Source organism: Leuresthes tenuis, unplaced genomic scaffold (assembly GCF_036924035.1).
Source record: "Leuresthes tenuis unplaced genomic scaffold, fLeuTen1.0.hap1 SCAF_10, whole genome shotgun sequence".
Lineage (NCBI taxonomy): Eukaryota > Metazoa > Chordata > Actinopteri > Atheriniformes > Atherinopsidae > Leuresthes > Leuresthes tenuis.
Genome location: NW_027325364.1, coordinates 8,691,519 through 8,711,879, shown reverse-complemented (window position 1 = coordinate 8,711,879; position 20,361 = coordinate 8,691,519). Strand labels below are relative to the sequence as shown.

Sequence of the window (20,361 nt, the reverse complement as noted above, 5' to 3'; positions counted from 1 at the left end):
CAGACCTTTTTATGTTGAAAAAGAAATGAGAAAAAGAAGATTTACAGATATATATTCATTAAGTGTAGGCATATTATCTTTTTCCTTATCAGTTGGGGATTTTGGCTTAAAATGCTATCACTCTTCTGTTATTCTGCTCTGTGTTATTACCGTTTTCTTCTCGGAGTCTCGGTTTGAGGTAGAAATCTAACAATAGAATGGGGCGTGTCAAAGGGACCAGTGATTATAAAGTACTTGCTGGAGGGCAAAAAGGATATTTGAATGTTCCCTTCATTATATAAGCGGAACTAAGGCAGCAGACTTCAGTAATTTCAGATATTTTTGACAGATTTGACAGTTTTATTACTTTAGTAACTTTAAAGCTTTAATAAAAATCTATTTCCTGTGGCAGTTTTCTGATTATTGGAGCCAGGAGCTATTGAGAGGGTTGATATTGGAGAGCCAAAGCCCTTTATTGTTATAAAAAAATAAAAATAGGTCAGTCCGACACTTTTGAAATGATTTAAGTACCATTCTGAACTCTGACTCTCAAGAGATCAAAAAATATCTTGATTCTCCTTCAAGACATTTATCTAATGCATTGTATATTGATTAAAACTAGAATAAGTGTCTGACTCATCTTAAGCTTCACATAAACTTAGGCAGAATGGAATTACAAAGCAACAGCAGTGTCAGCTTTCTAAAATCTAACTACTGAGTCCCTACAGAGCAACATCAATACTTGAGAATTTATTTCTTCCTCCTGACTCTCAGATTAGCACTGATGTCAGGAGCCTGCTGTTAATTTTATTCACATTTCTGCTAATTGTCCTGTTTTCTACTTTTCCTCAGTCTGCCTTAAATGAGCTCAAGGTCAGATTTATCTTCGCTCAATAAGAGCGTTAACCCATATTTGTGGCTACATTATGAACAGCAGTCAGTTGTGATGCGAAGATTTTCACCACAGAATTATCGTTTTTAATCCAGTGCTGTCCCCCAGGACTGGTTTTCAGAACAGTAGATGATAAAATCTTCAAATCTCGGTCAATTAATAGTTTTTTTAAGGTATTTTTGGCACTAATGGTCTTTGTAGTCAGTAGATAGACAGAAAAGGAGGCAGAGAGAGTGGGGGCAGACAGCAAAAGGAAGCAAATGGCCTCAGGCCAGCACTCAAACCTTGACTGTCTGCATCAAGGAACCACAGCTTCTGTAAATGGGGTCTGTTCAACCAGTGTAGCAATATGGCTCCCTGGCAATTTAATTTTGAGATATCTCATTTTTAAATCATAGTCTTTCAGAGAGTGCCGAACCCTCCTCATCTGAAAGACTGCCTCCCTGGGATGTGCTTTTAGCTCTCAATGGTATCTACTTGTTGCTTTATACAACTTAGCTGATCTTTTGCTGCTTCCTGTCTACTCTTTTTTTTATTTTCAAATGTTTTGCTGGTATCAACTTAAAAAGGAGCTTTATATATTTTTCAGTCCAATAGAATTTCTCAATTCCAACATTTGACACATTTTCTTTGTACAAATTTTCATAGAACATGTTTTTTTGGAAACAGTTATACGATTTAGGTTTCAGTACATTACGATATGTCTGTGCTTCAGAGATCATTTATTTATTTTGTACAGTAAATACTTCTGGCTTTTTCCTTACGTTCTCTTCTAAGGTGGACCAAACTTATTTTACAGTGAAAGCATTTTCCTGCTCACCAAGTCTTTCATAGGCTACTAAGTGCAAGCAGTTGCGTATTTATAGGATAACAGTGTTTAACTGAAACTATTGCTCCAGACAATGCACAAGTAATATTTGCTCTTATCTTACCTCTAGTTTTCTCTCTACCAACTGTTTAGAGACATGATCAGACAGACATGTTGAGACGCTAAAAGTTAAACACTGTTGACCTGCTAGTAGCTATTTTTGTGTGTTGTGTGACACTGATCAGCTCAGTCATACTCAGTTTTAAGAGGTTGTTTTTGATTAAATCAGCTGCTGCTGCTGCTGCAGGAAATGGTGCTAAGAGAGATCAGATTGAAACAAAGCTGCTGTGAGACAAAGACTCAATGACAGGTTAAAGAAAATTATGATGAAAACCTTTTTTTTTTGCATGAAAGCATCAACTTTGTTGCGGCCCAATGCTATTTTGCAACAGAAGTTATCAGTAAAAGTAAGCAGCAGCATCTGCAATATGAACCTTTTAAGTCTGATGGTCTTCATTGTATTTTGAATTTGGTCTCATGTAATCTTAGCTGAGCAGCCAATTCTCAAATTTCAGGTGTTTGTTGTGTTTCCTTAAAAGATACCAGCAAACACGAGACTTTTGAACTTTCCATGCATTTCCAAATTTTGACATCTCTAAAGAGTCCCAAATTGACTTCATGAAAATGCTTTAAAAATCTAGAATAATTTATAGCAAGCAGTTGTAAAGCAGATTTTTTCCCCTTGGTCTAACTCATATTTTCTATGAAAATGGTCAGCGATCATGTGATTTGCTGCAAGCTATCACTTAGGATGAAACACGTCACTGTTTAGCTGAAAGGTTTGGGAATAATTGCAGCCCACTGAAGCCTTTGTATCTGGTGTAATATAAATATTTGTGTGGGTGTGCAGCCAAACGTGTTGGTGCAGCGGGACGGGTGTAGGAGTAAAGACTGACCCGCTCCACATAGAAGGTCAGCGGCTCCCTGCCTCTGGGTTCAGGCTCGGTCCAGCTCAGCACCACGTAGGTGTCAGTCACCTCGCAGGCGTGAACATTTGTGGGAGGGAAAGGAGCTTTGACCTGACCTTCAGAGCAAAAAGAGAAGGAGTGTGAGGACCAAATGAAAAAAATGTGCTGGCTGAGATTCTTCTTCTTTTTTGTCTTTTTTGTTAAACTGTTCAAGCTGCTGTGTTTGCTGGATTTGATACAAACACTCAAATTGGTGAGATGAACAGCATCTTGCTGCCACAGTTTCACCTCTGTTCCTACTACGCAGCTACACTAGATACCATCAAATGACTTGAGTCAGCACACTTTCACTGACACTGCAAGTTAGTTCAAGGACTATAAAAGTTTCCCAAAGTTTTTAGCAAAAAGGGCTTTTTTCCTTTCTTTTGTGTGTGTGTGTCTGTGAGTGTTTGTATCCCCTGAAGAGTTAGCAGAGCTGCAGTGTGGATCAGAGAGGAACTCCAAATCAAAAACGGTTCAATGATTTGAGAAACGCTGATCTGGTAAGGCAAGCAAATTCAATACGGTGCAGTTTGTAAGCAGCATGACTGTGGTTTCTGTTTCGGATGCAGATTAATGCTGCAGACACTCACAAGAAAAGCCATACAGTTAGATTTTTTAATGATAGTATTTTTAGCTGCAATTTCCCCACATGATCCTCTTCCAGGAGCCAGGGTCTCTTGCAGTTCCTTCCTCTGCCTCCTTGACTGCAGGAACCAGGGGCAAAAAAGGTAGTACTTAAATATCCCTCTAAACCTTCAGTGTGGGGCTTGAACATTTCTGATAGGTTGAGTATTCGCACTTTGTATTTCTTCCTTTTTGTCTCCAAGGTTTAATAGCCACAACAGTTCATAAAATCTGTTTACTTTAAGTTCTACTACAGTAATAGTTTCTTTTTGTAAAAAACCTTCAAACTCTGACATTCATTTTGTGAGCTCCAGAATGAATGAGCAGACAGAGCTCAGACTGAGCCAAAAAAGATGAGAAATCAGAGCTATAAAATGTTAATCTCCGGTTGTTTCGCTGCTGTTATGCTCTGAGGCACAAATAACAACTCCTAAAACCCTGTAAAAAAGGCCTAACATCAACATATTTTGAGTGAATGGAGTTTATGAGAGCTTCCTTGTGTTTCTGTCGTGGAGTGAGAGAACACAGTGCCTGAGCAGTGGTGTTCGGACGAGCTCCAAAATGAGTCTGCTCTGACTGGCATGGAAAAACTGAAATCAGAGAAACAAAATATTCCTCTCTGACTTTTTTACATTTGTGATGCTGTAAGGCACAAATAAAAAGAATCTAAAAAAACCATCCAAAACCCCTCAGAAATATATAACATGGACAGATTTTGAGTTAATACAGCTGAAGTGGACTTCCTTCTTTTCAGGCTGCTGGTCAGTGGGACAAAGTGCCACCTCTACAAATAAAAACACAAAATCACATGAAAGTATAGAACATGGACAGGTTTTGAGTTAGTACAACTGAGGCAGACTTTCTGGTTTTACCATAGGTTCAGTCTGGCAGTGCCTAGACTCAGGCGAGCACAGAAGGGGTGAAGCGACACACTTCAGCGGATTTAATTTGCCTAGTCTAACCTGAACCTTTGACCTCAATGGGAAGGCTACAGAAGGGCTGAAATAATGTTTTAGTTCCTGGAAAAAAAAAAGAAAAAGGTTGAAGCTGATGCTGATTGAAATGCACCTTTGGGATGATTGTGTAGAAAAAGGGAGTTTGGTGGGGAAGTAACTCAGAGGCTTTTCACCCTGAAGACTGAGGTTTGTATCCCTCGTGTGACCATAATATTCACACTCGTTTTCACACACTCTTTTATGCTTACACCCCAAAATCACTTGTTTAGGTTTAGGATAAGATCATGCCACAATTGTAGGATACCAAATTATGCCTCAGATTAAAAAAGGCATCTTGTGAATGTTACGTTGAAAGTAAAGTTGAGACTTTATTCAGACATACTCTCTATAAAGAACTCGTTCTAATATTTAGACCAACTCAAGTTGTATTCAATATTATCTATTTAATCAACACAATTGTGCATAAAGTATGGTTTGGTTATATGAAAAAGTAGGCAGCAGAGTGGTAATGTTAAGGTGTTTACAGTCTTTTGACTGACTTTTGCTAAATTTTTGTGCATCTTGATTGAACTGCATTTAATGTTCTCAACATCCTACTCTTCTGTCAGTGTTCTGTTTCCTTGCAGTTGTCTCGATGATTCTCACTTGAATCTTGCAAACTATTAGCTTCTCCTCTATTAGTTTTTCCCATTTTGTGTCATCTGTTTTATGGCATGAGTTAGTTTGGGCTGTTTCTTTCTTTGTTTTTCATCTATTTATGGACTTCTCCTGCTCCGCTTTTGCAGCCACCTCTTGTTTGTCTCTTTACCTGCTATTGTTCTGCCCTGTAAGTGTTGTCAGAGTTACTTTTTATTTCTTTAATAAAAAAAAACATTTCTGTGAGCTGTGTGTACCGTGAATGGGTTTTCCTTGAATCATAACAGGCATTTAAAATCTACAAAAGCCTTCTCTTTAACACATGTCTACATGCTTTCCAGTCTAATAAATTAAGAAACAGAATCAGAACAGTATGAATACACTGCATTTATTTTCTGGCAGCCCCTTCAAAGACAAATTCCTCCTCTTCTTTCCTTTATCTCTCTCTGCCTTTGAGTTACAGTTACATTGTCAAGGTTATCGGCTCCCGTCCCTGACATTCACACTACCTCAGGCCATTATGTGCATTTACCAGGACACCATGAGGGACGGTTCATTATTTTCGCTTCTGTAAATGGAGCAAATACTCATTGCTTCAGCCATACAATTACTGCTACTGTCTCATTGTTGAATATAAAATGAAGACGCATTAAAGCCGAAAGCCTGCGGCAACCTGCAGGCGGCACCATGTGCGTCAGTAAAACATGGAAGCTGTGTGAAAATGTTACTTTTTATGACAAAATCATACACTGGAATAAAAGCATAGCATTCTCACCTTCCAGTTCATCTTTTGTTATGGTGATCGTCCTTCCTCTGTCCACTTTGACCACTGAGAGAAGAGGAGAGACAAATAGAAATGGTTTGGGGGCAGGAATCAAGAAAAAAGAGGTATAAGGGTAATGAAATTATATCAGAGCCCATAATGACATCAATTTCTGTAAATCCTGACACAAAGAGGAGAGTGATAACAATATAGAGGGATGGAAAGAAGGCCAGAGGCAAGTCAACTTTCTCTCTGTCCTTTATCTGTGTCAAATGATCCACAGCACCACAGTCCATCTGTGAGACACACATCTCATTCATCACTCTCATCACTCCTGCATCAAGTATTAACACAAACCCAAAAGCTTTTAGAAGTAATCTTCTACAAAACAAATCATTCCACTCTATGACATCATTAAGAAGCTGTTGCAAAGACAACTGTTAAACACTGTGGCTGCCTGAAATGAGATCTATATCTGCTCGCCTACATATGTTTTCTCTGGCAGTGTTGATTTCTTTGCAGGTGTAACAGAGGCAGATGAGGGGAATAAACAGCAAGTCGTGAGCACATTGCTGATGCTCTTTGCAGCACAGTGAAGATGTAGATGAGTGACAAATTAAAGGAAAAGCCTGACTTTAAATATACGGAGAAAGGTGAATTGTACAGAAGCTTCCATGCAAGGCACAAAGAGCCATCACTCCCCACCAGAGTCTTCAAAAACATCAGTGTCTTTTGGAAGTGTGTAAACTTCAAGATGGAGCATTAGGGCTGTAAATAGTGATCAATGGCACTTTTGAGTTTTGCTTCAGAGCTTGTTGAAAAATAACTGAACATAACCTGTAACATTTTGTCCAGTCAAAACGTGTGCCTATATAACACAGTGCAGCCTGAGCTCCAACAGTGTGCTCACAGATTCAGTTGAGTTAGATTTGTTGTGCTATCAGTGGCCTCCAGCTGAGTTCTTCTCTCTAACTCTAAACAAGTTCTTCTCAAGCAACTGAGCAGATTTAAAGGGGACGTATCATTAAAGAACATGACTATTTTGAATTCGATCACGTCCATTCGGGTGTTTAAAGTCACCACCAACTCCAAAATTGGATTTTAAACTTTGTTTTGGGCTGCCTAGATTTGAAAATATCTCAGTCAGTGAGTGGTACCTATTTTTGCGGAGGATTTCTGTCACACTTCCAGCTCATGGTGGAATTACCCAGCCTCCTCATCTTTATCTCCACCCAACTTCAAACCATGCTGCATTCGCTGTACTTCAGAAGGTACACACTACCTTTTGCTCTTGCTTTTTGCTTTGCTATTAACAGATTCCCAACAGTGGTTATACCATTCACGGAACCTAATATAATAAATGAACAACTGATGTTCTATTAGTACTTTGTTTAATGTTTTATATCCTGAGTGGGAAATCCAACTTCTTCTTGGTGTTTTTTTTCTCAGTTGGAAGTTGGAAATGACTAATTCAGTTACAAAACTGAATTCATACCCCCGGTAAATAACAAACAAGCAACATGTTCTCAAAATGAACAAAACAGAAATAATTGAATTGACACAGAAGCCCAGGGTTTATGGAGCCGAGATGTACATCCATCCATCCATCCATCCATTTTCTTCTGCCTATCTGAAATCGACTCTACTCTGAGCTCCCACTCAAGCTCTCCAACATATAAGCACAGAAATAAACTAATTTTAGCCACTTGCATCTGTGATCTTATTCTTTCGGTCACCACCCAAATCCTGTGACCATAAGTGAAGGTTGGAATCAAGATGGACCAGTAGACCTTCACCTTTCAGCTCAGCTCAGCTTATGTGCGACAGAGGAGTTAAGACACAAGTTTTGGTTTGTGTATAAACCTGCCAGCAGGCTGTCATGTTCTGCAGTGTGGTGTATTAACAACCCAATCTGGTTCAACTCATGACTCATAACAAGACTGAGCTCAAAAGAGAGATCTGTACTGTCTGTGGCCAAACTCCAAATTAGGGGAATGTAAGCATTTTTTTTATCAGTTTGATGCAATCTAAGCACAATTTGTTGAGTATTTCCTGCAGCATTAGCTGTTTACTCTATGTTCTGTCATATAGTAATAATGGGCTTAAAGGGTTATTGACTACAACGGTAAATGGACTGTATTTATATAGAGCTTTCCTAACCACTTGGTGCTTTTATACAACAAGCCACACTCACACATACAGCATGGCTTAGTCTACAGAGTGATTTTTTGTTCCTCTATCACACACACATTGGTAGGCAACGTGGGGTTCAGTGTCTTTCCCAAATACTCTTCGACATGTGGTCCAGTAAAGCTGGGAGTCAAACCACCAACCCTCCAATTGGCAGACAACTGATCTTCCTCCTGAGCTAAAGCCATAAAAGTACAACTGATCTTTAAAAATGAGCTGTTGTTGTGTCTTCCAGTGGTATTTTGACAAAAGCATGTTGCATGTATTTTATTAAGACCTCAGGAAATTGTGTCAGCTGGTGAAAAAAAGCACAATATGTCTCCTTTAAAGCCACAATGGGGATGGTACAACGATTAATTAAAAGACCCCACTTGTGCTATATTATTATCTCTATGCGGTCACAAAATGTCAGTGACTCTTTTATAGAGACTACACATTTAGAACTAAAGAAAACACACATATAAATATGTTACCATGGTTACTGAAGGATATGGCATCCATTTAATGTAAACATTGGCACATGCTCGTGCTAAAATCGTGAACTTGGTCCTTCGAAAATATGGTAACAGTAGAATGAAATAATAGCTGAAGCCTTTCTCTTCATATCTATCACCCAATCAAATCCAAGTAAAAAAGTCTATTGTTAACTCATATTGTTGGTAAAGATAAGTATAGGCTACAGTTAGTTAGCTTTTCCCTAAACTCGTCATCCAGCTGCTGACAGTAAATGAGGTACCCATTGTCCTGGTGTGTTCCAGAGGGTCTTTGGTGAGGACAGGCTCCGTGGCTTTAGACGGGCGTCCGTCTCCAGCTTTGTTTACAGCCCGAACTCTGAACTGGTAAAGAGTTCCTTCCTTCAGCCCAAACACCGGGAAGTGGCACATTTTCTGAATATGCACATTGCAGCGCACCCACTCACCCCGACTGAGGTCACATCTGACAAAGAGAGAGATAAATCAATGCGATAAGGAAAAGACACAGAGAGAATACATTTGAATAAAAAGTAAACAATCAACCCACCACATGATTTCATAAGCAATCTGCAGGGACACAATATTGTAAAACCAACCTTAAAACACTTTTTTTTGCCCACGCAACAACACAGCAAGTCTGTACATACCCTGCCAAGGTCTACGATTGTGAGAGATCATCTTGTGAAAATAATAATGAGCTTCCAAACACAATGCAAGAATGATTTCTACCATACAATCTGAGTTCAGCTTATACAACATTGATTAAAGAATGTTACCAATTGTGGAAAACAAAGAAATAAAAGACTGCTGTTTGCTAAGCAGAAGTGGGTTGCTAGGGAACTGGGAGGTATCTCACATTTTTTGTCCTCAACACAAACCTCTAACATTCAGGAGTTGCATCTTCAACTGTGACTAAAGAACATACTGAAGAGCAAACACACACAAAAATGCACGCAGTGATGCACACATGATGCATGAAAAGCTTTCTCCATACACTTACAGCAATGTTCAGTGACACACACGTGAACACACATGTAAGGCATGATCCCGACTGATGGGTGTTGGTAGAAAGAGCAGCACCTGTTCTGTTAATGTATCGTTGAGGGTCGATAATTACGATGTGTGAATCCGTCTAATGTGATCTCTGCCAAATGGATATTATAGTGTCCAATACAATCCAACCACCTCACCAGCACCAGAAAGAGAAAGTTGGGTTTAAATGTTGATGTGCAACACAGGAAATGATCAAAAGAAGAGTGTCCACATTGATGAAGTCTGAATCGATGGGAGTTTTCTTCTAAAGCATAAACGCAGTCATCGGGACATGTGGTCCACTTGTTCCATTCAATGTTAATTGAATTAGCTGATAAACATAACTTGACCATCACAATCACAGCACTGAAGTCGTGAGAAAATGTAAAACGAGATAATTAAATCGGAATCATTAGGACATTCAATTAATTCATCAATGCTCAGAACTTGCCTTGGCTTCCTTATGTCTGAAGTAGTAATAAAGTTAATGTATTTGGGTTTTTAAACATTTTTTATGCCAGTTTGAGTTTGAGAGCAGTTTTATAAAACATATCAGACATCAGATTATTGGTTGTTGATCAAGACAATGGGCCGTGTGGCTGTGTAAGAGGGTTTGAAGGGGTTCTTTGTTCGAATCCCAGCTCGGGCCTTTCTGTGTGGAGTTTGCATGTTCTCCCCGTATATGCATGGGTTCTCTCCGGGTACTCCGGCTTTCTCCCACCACCAAAAACGTGCACGCCAGGTTAACTCACGACTCTAAATTGCCCTTAGGAGTGAGTCTGAGCGTGGATGGTCTTCTGTGGCCCTGGACTGGCGACCTGTCTGGGGTGTACACTGCCTCTTGTCCAAAGACAGCTGGAATGGGCTCCAGCCCCCCACAACCCATGATTGGATTAACCAGGTTTTGAAAATGGATGGATGGATGATCAAGATAATAAGATATACTGTATTCTCCTCCCTGAATTCAATAATTTAATGTTTTGTAAGGCAGGTGAAAAAGTGAGACCCTTAAAATGATTTGAACTACACTTCAGCAACAGCAAGAAGATTTTTATCAGTACTGTCAACATTATTATTTTTATTTACTAATTTACGGTTTGATTTTAAAAGCCTGAAAAAGCCCATTTGAGTAGGTATTCAGACCCTCTGTTTGGAGATCCAACATGTATTTATGGTGCATTGTGCCTTGTCAGTGGTTCTTCAGATGCTTATACATCTTAACTGTCTGCCTGAGCCCAATTAAAACCATGTGACACATTGCTGAAGGCATACACCTGTCAATATGGGGCTTCACTGATGTTGGTTTATGTTTGAGAAGGATAAAAGAAGCTTTCAGTACCATTTTTGAAGCCCAAAAAACAGTGAGTACAATCATTTCACAGACGTGCATAGATCTTAGGATAATTCCTTGATCAAACTTGAGGCTGCATTTGCAGCTGAAAGTGCTTCACTTAATTGCTAAGTGCAAGGTCCATATACTGATGACAAAACACTCAAAAGTGTTGGATTTTTGCGGTGAGAAAAACAACATTTTCCAATGTCAAGAATCAATTTTCAGTTTCACTTATGATTTTCTAACTGCTGAACAAATTTGAGATGCAAGTGGCGAATCAGGCCGATTCTCACTTTTCCACATAATAACCCTCCACAGGTGAAGCTCCATCGGCACTGGGCGGCTGCCAAGTCAGGAAGACGTAGTCCTTGTTGACATCAGACACCTGCACCGCCAGAGGAGACGCAGGTCCTCCTCGAACTGCAGCTTCTGCATCTAAAAAAGGACAGCAGAGAGAGTCAGTCAGAGAGGAATGAGATGGAGACAGTGACCCATCAAAGAAATATGCTGGAAGGAAAATGAATGAGACTGATGGAGAGCCTGAGGACAATGGTAGGAGGAGGCGGAGAAACACAAGAGGGGAAGGAAGGGAAAGTTTGATGGTGTGAGGATTTAAAATTTGTTGTTTAGTTCGCCAGAAGGCGAAGCTCTCGATTTACTGGTCAATCTACGTTCCTACCCTCACCTATGGTCACGAGTTGTGGGTAGTGACCGAAAGAACGAGATTGTGAATACAAGCGGCCGAAATGTGTTTCCTCCGCAAGGTGTCTGGGCTCTCCCTTAGAGATAGGGTGAGAAGCTCAGTCATCTGGGAGGGGCTCGGAGTAGAACCGCTGCTCCTCCGCATTGAGAGGAGTCAGATGAGGTGGCTCGGGCATCTGGTTAGGATGCCTCCTGGACGCCTCCCTGGTGAGGTGTTCTGGGCACGTCCCACTGGGAGGAGACGCCTCGGGGTCCCCCCGGAAGAGCTGGATGAAGTGGCCGGGGACAGGGACGTCTGGGTTTCTCTGCCCAAGCCGCTGCCCCCACGAACCGACCCCCGGAGAAGGGGTAGATAATGGATGGATGGATGGAGATCAGATTCAGAGATGAACACAACCATTGGATTTGATGATGTAAAAAAGGCGACAAAAACAGATAAGGAAATAATGCCAAACTGAACTGAGAGGATGTGACATGTTTCCAAACATCTTACTGAGGCTATGAATATTTTTTCAACAAGCGGCTGACGTCAAGTGCTTCTCTCACCCTCATTCTTCTCTCATTTGTTTTTGCTCTGCTGTTGTGATGTATTTGTAATGCAAATACGACGGCTGAATGAAGGAGAAAGCACACATGCAGGGAGGTTCCCCGATTCACTAATTAGTGCCTCCAGCTCGAACAATGTGAAATAGAAAGGCCTGAGCCAAGATTTTAAAAGGGCGATTTATTTGCGTGGTGATCATGTGTGTATTTGGATTCCTGCAGCATGCACACCAAGCTCATGAATGATTCAGAGCACATTATACTGTCTCTATGACATGTTGCCTTGCGTTTAAAAACACACTATACAGGTACATGTGCCAGGAATCCTTGTGAGGCTGCCCAGATCTAAAATGTTTGATGAGTCAAGTCTAAGCTTTTCTCTGGTTTATATAGATGCTGCAAACAGCATATGAGAGAAAACGGCAGTCCATGAAGAAAATATACTTTCACAGAGCAAAGTTAACAAGCCCTCAACTGCAGAACAGTTTGATTGATGGTGCAATTTCAGCATATGAATCACTGCTGTTTGCTGGCAGGAAATGAAAGTAGAACCAGAATCTGGTGAATACAAATAGTCTTTGGGAGCAGAGATTTTATCCAGTGTGGAACAACGACTTATGATTCCATCCTCAAAGCTTTCAAGGTCATTCCAAAGCATTTCTGGCTTTACAAACACTAAATTCAACACTTCAAACAATGCATATGATCTGAAAGGCAGGTTGACAGATTCTTTACAAACCTGATTGCAATTTACAAGCATAAAATAGTTCCCATGAGTTGTGTGACACTCCAACCAACAGTTTTGTTTTGTAATGCTTAAACAAATTATCTATGATTTTACAAGAGGGTCGATTAGTGAGTCAGAGTTAATGGTACTGGAGGGCAAATCTACTAACCTTCAGACAGAGCCAGATGAGGTCGACACAAACCTCACGCTTAGTTTACAGACATGAGATCGATCGATGTTGGTGTTTCTAAACTATTTATATAAATCTTGCAACATTTTCTGGGACTTTCAACCATGTCATTGTCCTCAGCAGCAGTGTGTTTGCTCAATTGTTATAATGTGACCCAGATGAGTTTTGGTCAGCATGACAACTCCATAACCTCCATCTGTGTAACTAGACAGAGGCTATCAGTCTATCCATGGGTCCTATATTAATGCAGGCTGATGTGACCTATGATTATGCTCAAAGAACATGCAGCTGAATGTGAAGGGTTAAAATGACAGTGAGAGTATCTTAGCCCAAACTATAAATATTTTGCACCCTAATCAAAAAATGTTTTGGCCCAAAGCCGAACAGAATGTGGCTGAGTTTCATGGTAACGTGGTGTGCTTACATGCAACCAAGGAAACCAGCAAAATGGTGTCCATGATTGTGATGGTTGTGTTTTAAAAACAATATATCTCAACCTTAACCATGATCAGTTTTACCTAAACCCAACCATGAAGTGTTTAGGTAAAGTTTTGTCTTTATTAATTGACTGTGACGTCTGCTCTGATGTGGAAACGCTTATATGAGTCATATTTCCCTCCTGCCGCTTGTAGCCCAGAGTCATGGAATAGCAAAGTAACAGAAAACTATGTATTTGTGCAGTCAAAGATGCCTACTGCTTTTTTTCTATGTCATCAAGCATGACTTTAAATCAAATGTATTTAAATTGGACGTCTGGTTTGTGTCTTAAGCTGAGGGTGTGGGACTCTTTATTGCAATATGTTGTAATACGGTTGATTTTAATGAAAGCCATGTTTTCCTAACCTCCAAATCTAACAGTGACTGAACAGAAAAACAACATGTCAAAGTAAATCTGATTGAAAACACTCAAGGTCAGGGTGTGACTCAATCTCAACTGTTCCACTTAACAGTCAGGTTATTCTTGAGTTATTCTCATGTGCTCTATCGTGAAATAACAGCAAGAGATTACATGTTCATGATGATTTGCTATAATATTGGGTTGGAACAAATGAGCTATATGTCCTGTTGATTGGAGGACTTTTTTGGTTTTTAATGGTTTGATTATTTGAAACATGTTGACACTTAAATTCGAGTTGATTCTAATTGCAGTGTGAAGCGAAAATGTAATGAACATTTCATACTAGTTCTCACCTTTAACATAAACAAATGCCTTGTGTTCCTGGATCCCATCCCAGGTCCTCAGTCTGGCCGTGTAAAAACCTTCATGCTCTTTTTGTGCAGTCCGTAAAACGATGGTTGCCTTATTGTCAAATGTTTTAATCTCCACATTGTTGGACTGATGCAGCTGTATGCCTGGAGAAAGACAGAAAATGTACTTAAATGGTAAAAAATTTGGCACATCTGACTCCTTCTGCAGGGTACTTACCATCCCTGAACCAGCTGACATCTTGCTGGAAGGGCAGCAGAGCTGAGGTGAAGGCACACTGCAGGGTGAGGCTGTTACCCTCAGTCACCCAGGTTGGGGGGAAGGATGTGCCAAACTGGGCCTCCTGTTGCAGCTGCAAGGCTAAGACAAGAAGGAGAAGGACTGAGTGTCTAGAGTGTGGATGAAAAGTAAAGAGGAGGCTGCTGGATGAGAAATGTAAACAGAAAATGGGACTAAAAAAAACGGTGTTACAATTTCATGTGGATGTAGCTTGAAAACTGTGCAGAGCTCCTCTGAACCATTACTGGAGAAAGCTTGCGTTTTTTGATTATAAAAACGAAGCCTTGTTCCGTCATTGCACAAGTTCAAACTTGTGCCATACCATCTTATGCTAACTGGGAAAGCCATTAAAAGACTCTCCTTATCCGAGACAGCAGTGAGGCAAAGGCCAGCTACAAGAAGCGTCCCCTCAGGCAACACCAGAGGAGGACAGAAAAGCTGAAGGTGTGTGTTCCTTTTTTTTTGTGGATATTTCCTGACAAGTTATTCCTTCAGTTATCATTCATTCTTTGACTTGTCAAAGCACCAACACAATCAAATGTGGATGTAAAAATTATGTGTGCCATGAGGTCTTGTCAAATCCCATTGTCAAGGATGACTCTGACAGAAACAGAGACATATTTCTTATTACGATCTCGTTCTGCTTCGCAGAAACATCGCTTAGATCTTTACTTCACATCATTCAAACTTTTTGCTTCCTGCAGAGCATTGATGATAATGAGAAATTTGCCACAGTTGTGCTTTTGTTTATTGAGTGATTTGTTTTGGAAAAAAACGATCTGCTTCATATGAAATGATCAACCGTCAGTTAGATGAAATAGCTGCATGCAATTCTTCGCAGCAAGCTTCCCCTGATGCCAGTGAAACTGATAAAGCTACATTCATAATGATTGCCACTTCATTTTCTGAGTGCAGGGACTACATTGCGTCATGTTGCGTAAACAAAGCTGTATACTGCATTTGGAGACATGATTTCTGTGTATTAGCTATGTGCAGGGTGACTCTGGCAGTTTTATTTCCCCTTTAAGATGACTCACGAAGAATAAAACATTGACCCAGATAAGCCTCTGTTATCTGGCCCATCCTTTAAAAGCTGATTAAAAACCTTCGTGGGATTCATGGCCAAATTCAATTATTGCTAAATATTTATGAGGTGAAAATGAGAGAGAACTCATCCAAACACACACAAACAGCTGATTTCTCTGTCAACCTGAGTATTCGCACAGACAGGCATTAAATTAGAACTGCACATCCAACACGAATCAGATTTTCATCTCAGCAAGATAACGAAAGCAGCAAAGTTATGTTTATATGTCCATGCAGTACTGAGCAAAAGTCTTGATGCAGCTCTTATTTATTTATATTTTGCTTTCTTATATGTTTTTTAAAATTATTATCATTTTCTTACACATTTGAACTCTACACCTACCTGACCATTTTCAGACAAATAGGTTACTTGTTAAGTCACTAAACACTAACCTATTAATCATTCAAGCATAAAAGAGGCACCTTACTCAATGACTGAACCAGTGTTATATCATACCTAACAGACAACTAAAAACGAACCAATTTAACTTATCCATTTCAATTCATCAATTTTTTTATCACTTATTTGGGTCTGGGTCAGGGGGGCAACAGTCTAAGAAGAGATCCCCACATCTCCCTCTCTCCAGCTATCTGCTCAAGCTCTTTCCAGGTTGGGGTAGAGTGAATACCTAGGCAAATGAGAGATGTAGTCTCTTCAGCAGGTCCTGGGTCAGCTCCGAGCCCAGCTCTATAAGACTGTGTTGAAGAAATTGTAAAACCTCAGTTTTTGCCTTATAAACCACAGTGTTTCTGTTTCAATAAATTGCTCCACCTATTTTCCATTTTCTTAGAAATACATCAAGAAAAAAAATGGGTGGCTAAAGACTGCTGCACACTTCAGCAGTTGTGATAACTAAACATGAATTACGAAAGGTTTTCCATTTCACCCATGTGTGACAGGTGTGGACTGCAGGTAGGCCAGTTAAGCATGCTGGCTTTTAAATTGTGAGCTGATAACAAGTCAGATGATTATTTTTGTCTTTAGCTTGGAAGATAACATAATTCACACATCCACGACAGATAAACTATTCAGCAATGTTGTTTTTGTCTCCATAATCTAGAAGGAGTAGCTGTATCTATCATTTGGATACATGCACTCATATATAGCCTGATCAGATACTGAGCATACTGCACAGTCTCACACGTGGGGGAGGGTATATAGGGCAAAGAGTGTAACAGCCACAGCTTGGAGCAAAATGGGATAAATCCCCTGCTGTCCCTGAAATGAAATATACATGACTGTCAATTCTACTCAAATGGAGGCAAGTCATTTTATCCCTACCCCAACCATCCCACATCTAATTAACACCATTACATTCACGGACACCCACGGAGAAACATAAATCCCATAATAAACAAACACTGTCAATGCTCCGCTCCCTTTCAATCCACCCATATATTTCTTTAGTGGGTACAGCATGCACAGCAGCACTGCATGTTGTGCCACAGTCTTCAAAGCCACCCCAGCCCTGCCTGACTTATTGGTGGGGGGAAGAACTTCAAAGCATGGCAGAGAAAATGAAAGAGGACACTTTTTATTAGTCCCGGGCTTGAAACTTACCGGCGGTCTGCGAGCGCTCTGAACCCGCCACAGCTCCTCGATATGCTGAATCACAAAGAGGCAGCGCAGGACAAATTGAAGAAAGGCAGCGACGGTCAGAGATGAAGACAGAGATGGAGAATGATATTGTGAAAATGAAGGAGAAAACTATGGAAAGACACAGTACTCAAATCAAACCCTGGCAATGCTACATTTTTGCAGGTCACATTAAATATTCTTTTCATCCAAGGCTGTAAAACTTATATGGCAAGGAGAAGACTCGAAGTGTCTCATCAAAGCCAATTTCATTGCATAGCCTAATTGATCCACAACAGAAGGGGATTTTACTGCCACAGCAAAAATAAAAAATAAATGTTGAGCAGCAGTAGCCTACTGCTCACCACCACATGACGCTTTCTCATTTGATTTCAATATACATGACTGCTGCAGCTAGAGCTCTTTTCTGATGATCTTAGTGTGGCTCTTTCTTACAAATCACATCTCTGAAAAACCTTGGTTAATAGGGGGCTACACTGAGGATGCAAGACAATAATTGAAAATATATTGCATTTACATTTAGTCATTCAGCAAATGCTTTTATCCAAAGCAGCTCACAAGTGAGGAATAACATACAAGCTTCAGTAAGAAACCCTGGTGTAAATCAGTTTTAACAACCAGAAATGAAAATATTCCGAGAGCAGTTTCAAGAGTGGAAGCATTAGAAGTGAGGTAATTTAAATGTAAGGTTAAATTTGGTCAGGAAGGTGTCAGGAGGCAAAAGCAAAAGCTCCATTTAAAGCCGATTTCATGTGTTTTAATTTAGCTTTGGAATGGACTGAAGAGGAAAAACACACATGTCCAATTTGTCAACAGAACAAAGCAAAGCAACGCAAAACAAAAGCAGCGATCATTTTAAGTCTTAGAGACATGGTGGGCGAACAAGCGAACTGTAGAAAAGCGTTCATCAGTAGCCTAGCAACAGTTATATCACCTGCAAAATTAGGGGCGGGGCTTCTCTAAATTGAACACGCGTCTTAGTTAGCAGAGGGAGTTTGCTGGTTTACTGCAACAATAAGCTTCGTGAATTGTTTTATTAATTCCTCTGGTATTTATATTCCTCTTGGCTGCTCCTCGACGCTTTTGCTGGACAGGTAACAGTCAAACCATAACGCTGCAACTTGGGCCTTGAATTAGTACAGGCTCTCACTGATTGTTCGTGCAAAGAAAAATTACGCTTATCAAAGTACCATCAAAGCATCGCAGCATCTTCTGATGTAATGTTAAGTCAGATGCTTCATGTTTGCACACAGACATGTTCGGCTGATGGTCTGTGGACATCACCTGTTGAAGCACAAATGACTGTAGAGAGGCCTGCAACGCTCCTGACTTCAGCCCATGGTGAGTGAATCTTAATTTACTTTTTAAACACTGATATGGCTGTTATTGAGCCTCGTGGCATCCGCAGCTGGATCTCTTGGATCTCAGTGTTGTTGGTCTGTGCCTGTTGGTTTGCCCTGTTTTTCTCTGCAGTGCAATGTGTCATGTACAAACTCTGGCATGAGGTTTGATCTGGGATTCATTGTATTTCTGCTTTTTGAAATTTATATCACTGCTTTGTAGGGTATGCTGTTTGCTCAAAAATGAATTGTGTTTAGAAACGAGTGTTAAATTTGTTTCCAAAGCCTTTTGGGTAGAAGTGTTTGTAGATAAAATGCTCAGACACAATAATTAATATTTCTGTCCCATGTGGTTCATGCACTTATGATGACAACCATGAGCATCAGGGCATTTTATTCATCTCTGTAAAGCTTCTTATTATTTGTCGTTTTGAAATCACAAGTGGCAAGTACTTAGACTAAAATCAGGTGGAGTTTGTCTGGGTAAAAATGATTGCTTACACTCCCTTCCTCATAGCTACTTATCAAAATAGTTATCTGTTCCTTGCAGCTCTTCAGTTTATGGACATATTTTTGAATATTATTGGGAATAAACAAACATGTGGCCTAGAAATTCTCTTTGTCAGGGGTATGTTATAGTCACTTTAGAAGGTGGCGTCACCAATGCATAATGGCAAAGTATATAATGGATGTCTTTTTTTTGCATTTATTTTTTTGTGTCCTGTCCTTTTTGGAGAGGAAATGCATTTTCACCAGGTTTGTCTGTCATATGGCTCATAACCTCGTAGCCAACCAGATGAGGCATATTCTTTCCCTGATATTACTACACGGATGGGTTTGTGTCTCACTACCAGGGCTAAGCCTGAAAACTCTTCCGTCTTTCATAAGAGTAGTATTTTACTCCATCTTTGTTCTCAAAATGTTTTTTTTGAGCAAAATGGAAAGTGTGAAACAGGAAACCACTCACAGTTTACCACGAGCATTCCAAAGGTCATAGCTTCACCCAGGGAACTCTTGGCCACCACTTTATATTCGCCCGCATCATCAGGCGTGCACCTTTGTGGGGGATATAGAATGTCATTGAAAATTGAAAGCCTTGGGATTTGAAACGAAAGATATTACAAAGCTGCACCCAGAAGTTTTCTGGCTGCTACACAAATAAATGTAGCTGGTAAATCATCTCCAAGTGCAACATTTTGGGGCAGAAAAATGATACATTGACTTTACTCAGTTGTTTAGTTTAGCTCAGACAAAATAGTACAAGTTTGACCGCCACATTTCATAGCCATGTTTTACTCTATCCTCAATTTAAAAAGGTTATGCAAGTCACATATGCCTCATCTTACACACCAAATCACAATCATACGGTTTTCTGCACAAGGATTTTCACTCTTAATTAGATATTTGAAATTGTGACCCACCTTCTGATCTCCAGTGAGTTGAGACCAAAATTTTGTTGAAGATTGTAATTCCATGGTTGGTAAGACATTAGCAGTGGTTCACCATCCTTATACCTGAAGAATGAGTAAATAGATTTTTGTGTTTCATACTGATAGCTTATGCACAGCTTTCTAAATCCACAAAGCAGAGTGGGCCTTTGATATCTCATTCTATCTTGTGTTGAGTATTGATGAGCGCAGCCCTTTGCAGGTCATTGGGCTTGATAAGCCCCATATGGGACAGTGAAACTCAAGGGACACAGGTTATCTAGATCTCGAGGTTTATGAATACTGAGCGCACTCAGCCTTTCATCAGCCAGTCCAACAGCAGCTCAAGTGTCAAGGTCAACAGTTTGGCAGCCTTCCTGAATTCATTCAGGTGATTTTATAGTAATACAGACTGATATTCAGCTCAGGGTTCAGACTCATGGTGTCATGACTTTTTTTTTTCTTCCCTCGATAGTAGCACAAAGACTTTTAATTTATCATTGTATTATTATTTTTGCAGATACTTCTCACAAACAAACTTGCATTGGCCATTTGACAGTTAAGGCG

General features: G+C 40.0%; 1 protein-coding gene across 1 annotated transcript in view; it reads right to left on the bottom strand.

Moving 5' to 3' along the window:
• Positions 1-20,361, bottom strand: part of myom3 (myomesin 3) — a 59,334-nt gene that overhangs the window by 26,225 nt on the left and 12,748 nt on the right. Inside the window, exons 6-14 of the mRNA XM_072393820.1 lie at positions 19,789-19,881; positions 19,335-19,423; positions 16,992-17,036; positions 14,285-14,425; positions 14,050-14,211; positions 10,990-11,131; positions 8,595-8,794; positions 5,681-5,734; positions 2,636-2,763 (exon numbers count right to left, since the gene is read on the bottom strand). Of these exons, the coding sequence (XP_072249921.1) occupies positions 2,636-2,763; positions 5,681-5,734; positions 8,595-8,794; positions 10,990-11,131; positions 14,050-14,211; positions 14,285-14,425; positions 16,992-17,036; positions 19,335-19,423; positions 19,789-19,881 (1,054 nt within the window). The remainder of the gene's footprint in view (positions 1-2,635; positions 2,764-5,680; positions 5,735-8,594; positions 8,795-10,989; positions 11,132-14,049; positions 14,212-14,284; positions 14,426-16,991; positions 17,037-19,334; positions 19,424-19,788; positions 19,882-20,361) is intronic.